The 4696-nt window shown below is 46.2% G+C and overlaps 1 protein-coding gene across 1 annotated transcript; it reads right to left on the bottom strand.

Annotated features, from left to right (window-relative positions):
• Positions 1-1395: 1395 nt before the first annotated feature.
• Positions 1396-4380, bottom strand: NKX2-1 (NK2 homeobox 1). The gene is made up of 2 exons (XM_034769243.1): positions 3910-4380; positions 1396-2751 (listed from the first exon to the last, which is right to left on the bottom strand). Exons 1-2 carry the CDS (start codon positions 4274-4276, stop codon positions 2081-2083), a joined length of 1038 nt encoding a protein of 345 aa, XP_034625134.1. The 5' UTR covers positions 4277-4380; the 3' UTR covers positions 1396-2080.
• Between the last annotated feature and the right edge of the window lie 316 nt (positions 4381-4696).

Raw genomic sequence — 4696 nt, 5'->3', positions numbered from 1 at the left:
CCTACGGAATACTATAACAATTCCCGCTGACACACGTGATGTCCTCCAGTTTAACAGAAGGATCCGATAATCTTTTTATTCTATTTCCTTTTTCTTATCCAAGCTCTCACAAGGATATCGAAGATGATAGAGCCCTCAGGCGCTGCTACGAAAACTGTAGATTTGTTTGTTTGTTTCCACTGCTGGCTAATTCCTTTCTCGCTCCGTCTCAAATAACAGGCACTGGTTCGTGATTCTTCAGCATTTCAGAAATCTTTGAATTATGAGATTTATTTCCGCGTTTTAATTTAAAAATCGGAGGGAAAATTACAACTAAGGCGGCGATTTGGAGGAAATTGGGGTCTGAGGTCCTTAATAGGATAGGTTAACACTGGGTACTTCGGATTTTCAGTTACACTCACAAAAGAGATGTGATGGGCCAAAAGGCTTCTGAATTTAATGTATTTGTTGATTGTCCAGTTAAAAGCTATTTCACAATATCTACTTTGTCTATTTACACCGAAGTTAACACATACCTCTCTTGAATCCGTATAGTGTTTACATCACTAACACATGCACGTCTGTTTCTCAGCTACACACATACACCCCCCCTTCTCTTCACCTGTTTCTTTACAGCCTAGTCCAGACACCGAAGCAAACGCAATCTGCGTTAAAACGAAACGCGCCCTCAGCAAAGTAGGTTCCCCTGCCTGTTTGTAAGGATGAAAGCTGCAGGACAAACTGAAGTGATTCGTTTGCGCCTGTGTGTGTATAAAATGAAAGACATTTTTATAAAGAAAGTTAATTCAAACTACACGCCGGACACAATAAACTACCATTTTATTTTGATTATAAATAAGGTGACTGTACTTTCCTTAAAATACAAGTACATAAAACCTGGTAGAAATGATCTTTGTACAAGTTATTAAAACTGGACACGCTTTAAAACGGTTGCATTTGCTAGCCTGTCAGTGGGCTACTCATTAGTTTGTTTCTAATAACCTCAGACATTTAACTTCTCTTGAATGTCTTTTGGAATTTCAGTGACTGCTTCTGGAATACTTTCCTTTCTCTATGAATAACCATCTGCTGGGGCTCCCTAGCCTGATATTTAGCTAATCAATTCGGACTCGGTTCCTTCATTAGATAAAACAGGAATATTGTTATCACGTATATTTGCTTATCACTTCCCCAGACCCTGGGCCTGATCCTACTTCCCATGAAACCAATGGGCCGAACTCCCCATTGACTTCAATGGGCGCAAGATTTGGGCCTTTTTGCTTTTAGTGTCAGTATTTATTAGCATCCCCATTTGTTTTCGGGGGTGGGGAGAGAAATCTACGGGGGAAAGCAAAGGGAAATAATAATAATAATAAAAAGAATATTTGTAATGTGTATAATTTATTAGAAGCTTCTTAGGAACTATATTTAAGCCAAATATCTACATAAGTTTACAACAGAAAGAGGAGACGTGCGGAAATAACAAACTGCCAAAGGATTTACACGGATCGTCCAATGTCCATAAAAAAGGTCGGGTGTGTGTTTTGGTTTGATTTGGTTGATTGTATTTTTTTTTCTTTACAACAAAATATACAGGTTACTAAAAACTATGGGTTTAGCCCAACTTTTGACAGCATTATACAGCTACAGATTCACATCAAAAGTAAGGGAAGAAAAAAATGCCAAGCTGTGACGAATCAATATCTCCATCCGCGGGCCCTGGTGTCTGGGCTGGGGGAGTAGAAAGGGGACCTTTCCTTTTGTCTGGGTGACACTAATGGTTTTTTGGGGGGAAACGCCCACCCCCCTCCGAAAATCTCTGTATTTACATGCAAGGTCTATTCGCTGGCAAAGTGTACATTTGAAATCCAAGCCTTCAGACCATGACCACTCATGGGCTCCATTCTGCAACTGCTCCATGATTTTTTTTATTAAATACCCATTTAACAACCTAAAAGTCACTCTCTGTCTCTCTGTTTTAGGGGTTCCTCAAAGAACCGCTCCTTAAAAAATAAAAATAAAAAAAAATAGTTTGAACAGGACAGAGATTTGTGTGACTGGGCGCCTCTGAGCTTTCTTTACAAAAAAAAAAAAAATCCTCTCACCAGGTCCTACCGTAGAGCAAGGTAGAGCAAGACATGGCAGTGCCATAGTCAGAACTAGAAGAGTTTAAGTGAGACAAACTGGAGACCTGGCTCTGGAGAGACGAAGGGCTGGCTGAGTGCTGTCCCAGGTCTGGAGACTGCCCTGCACTGTTTGGCTGGTGGTTCTGATGCTGTCCAAGGCTGTTGCCATTGGTAGCCACTGTGATTGCTGCAGCTGCCTGCTGCTGATGGGTCTGGATAGCTGCCGTCGGTGTGTTGGAGCCGGCTTGACATGGCTTGCCATCCTTGACAAGCACGGGCACCGCCACTCTTCTGGGAGACTGCTGCTGTTGGCAAGAGCTGTTGTCCTGTTGCATCTGCTGTTGCGCAGCTTTGTCTTTGGCCTGGCGTTTCATCTTGTAGCGGTGGTTCTGAAACCAGATTTTGACCTGAGTCGGCGTGAGATGTATCATGCTGGCTAAATGCTCTCTCTCCGGAGCCGAGAGGTATTTCTGCTGCTTGAAACGTCTCTCCAGCTCGTAAACCTGGGCCTGGGAGAAAAGGACCCTGCGTTTCCTTCGTGGAGTGCTCTGGAGAGGTGCCATGCTCTTGCTAACGTCTCCCAGCGAGCTCAAGCTCCCCATGCCGCCCATGTTCATTCCAGAAGACGGCCCCATAAAGCGGGATACTAAAATCAAGAAGATCACACATTTTAAGCAACACGGTTAGCGGAACAGGACTGCCTGGGCGAGAAACGCTTTTCGAATACTGACTCCAAAGCCAAGATCCTCTCCCCAATTAATCGCCTTCCCAGTCAAAATCTATTCGAAACCCACCTAAGCGCACCACCGAGCCAGGCAGGGCTGTATACCGCTGCACGCTGTGTTACTAGCAGGGAAACAGTTTAATAACGATTTTGCGCTTCTTCCCTCCCCCTCAACCTGTCTCTGTCTGTGCTATTCCAAACACTTAGGGGGTCATACGGAGCAAAACCTTCACCAATAACTGAGTATGTACAAACACGGGCCATCCGAGAGCTGGAAGGAGGACACAACAAAAGCAGTGCTAGGAACATACAATAACTGGTGCAAATTTCCACCTTCAAACGGGTCTCACGCCCCTTTCGAACCACTCTCCGTAAGAAGAAAACATCTCGCTCCGTATAGCCTTATTAAACGAATACACGCGAGTTCCCCCTTCCACCACCTTCTGTGTTAAGCAGGCATGTGTGGGACTGAGACAGGATAGGTCAATAACTAAAGGTCGATTTAGTTGCGAATTATTCGGAATTTAGGTTGGAAGGTGTTTGTATTTAAACGAGTCCCTTGCCCTAATGACAATGTTTCCCGCGTTTCCGTTCTCTGTCGCCTTTATCTGCACGGTTGTTTATTTCAGGGGGCTTGGGAAGAGACCCCCCCTAAGGACACGGCCACCCAAACGTTTCCTCGCCTACAGTGAAATCGCTCCTATCCCCCGTCGGTTCTCCTTCGGCAAGGGAGCGCTGGCTCACTAGGGCCGGACAACACCTTCCCTCTCAGTGAAGCAACCCACAAGCCGGGGGTGAAATGGAAAGCGAGAGACAGGGGATACCGAGAAAGAGCTAAAACAGGACAGGAAGCCGGGAAAAAAATACCGATCGTATCAATCCTAGACAGCCCTGCCGCGATCCAGCTCTTTGGGCTGATCTGGTTTCGACTTCAAGACACTTTCCCCCCTTGTTTTCCGCCCCCCCCCCCACCTCTCCCGCTCCAAAACCCGCACTGTACCGCAACCGACATGGTTTCTCCAAGTCGCTACATTGGAGCTGTGCGTAAAGTTTTGCCCGCTGGTTACGGGGCTCACTTACTTGTAGAGAAGCGCGGGTCCGGGTTGGCCCCGTACCATCCTGAGGCTGAAGCACTGTTCCTCATGGTCTCCTGGTAAGGTGGAAGCTCTCCCATGTTGCCTAGGTTGCCGTTGCAGTAGCCCCCCATAGTGGTATGGGAGAGTTGGGGGACGCCTGCCGCTGTCATATGGTAGGCAGCAGTCACTGTCCCGTTGTGGCCCATGGGGTGCTGCTGCATTGCTGGCTGAGAAACCTGAGACTGCCTGTAGGCTGCCAAGGGAGCCCCCAAGTTGCTACCCTCCATGCCCACTTTCTTGTAGCTTTCCTCCAAGGGACTCAAGATGTCAGACACTGAGAAAGGAGTCGTATGCTTTGGGCTCATCGACATGATTCGGCGGCTGAAAAAAAAAGGGGGAAGGGGAGGCAAATCTTTTTTGCCAAATATTCTGGTGTTGCCTTAACGCCGATCTTGTTGGATGTACACGTAACCGAGTGGACGAAGTCCGCCTTAATTGGATTGAGTGGAGGCTCAGGGCTGCCTTTCGTTTGTTTTAGCCAGACGCCAGGTTTTAGGCTGCCACCAGAGGCGGGGCATAGGCACTAAAGCAACAAGACAATAGAAGCCTACATCTTGCCCAAGATAATTAGCTTACATGCTGATGACAAGGTAAACACCTTTAAGTTTTACTTGTCAGGATTTTTAATGTCTTTTTTTTTTTTTTGAAAGACCCCGTGAGCACAAGTAATTTTATTTTATTCTTCTGGGGTGGCAGCATTATGGATAGGGAATTTCAAGTCATTTGTAAAG

Source organism: Trachemys scripta, chromosome 4 (genome assembly GCF_013100865.1).
Source record: "Trachemys scripta elegans isolate TJP31775 chromosome 4, CAS_Tse_1.0, whole genome shotgun sequence".
Lineage (NCBI taxonomy): Eukaryota > Metazoa > Chordata > Testudines > Emydidae > Trachemys > Trachemys scripta.
Note: the sequence above shows the minus strand (reverse complement) of the source record. Positions and strands in the feature narration are given on the sequence as shown.

Excerpts from the sequence above, each read along its gene's own strand:
- NKX2-1 (XM_034769243.1), bottom strand. The coding sequence starts at position 4,276 with ATGTCGATGAGCCCAAAGCATACGACTCCTTTCTCAGTGTCTGACATC. Across the intron at positions 2,752-3,909 it reads GGACCCGCGCTTCTCTACAA|TATCCCGCTTTATGGGGCCG; the intron begins GTAAGTGAGCCC and ends TCTTGATTTTAG.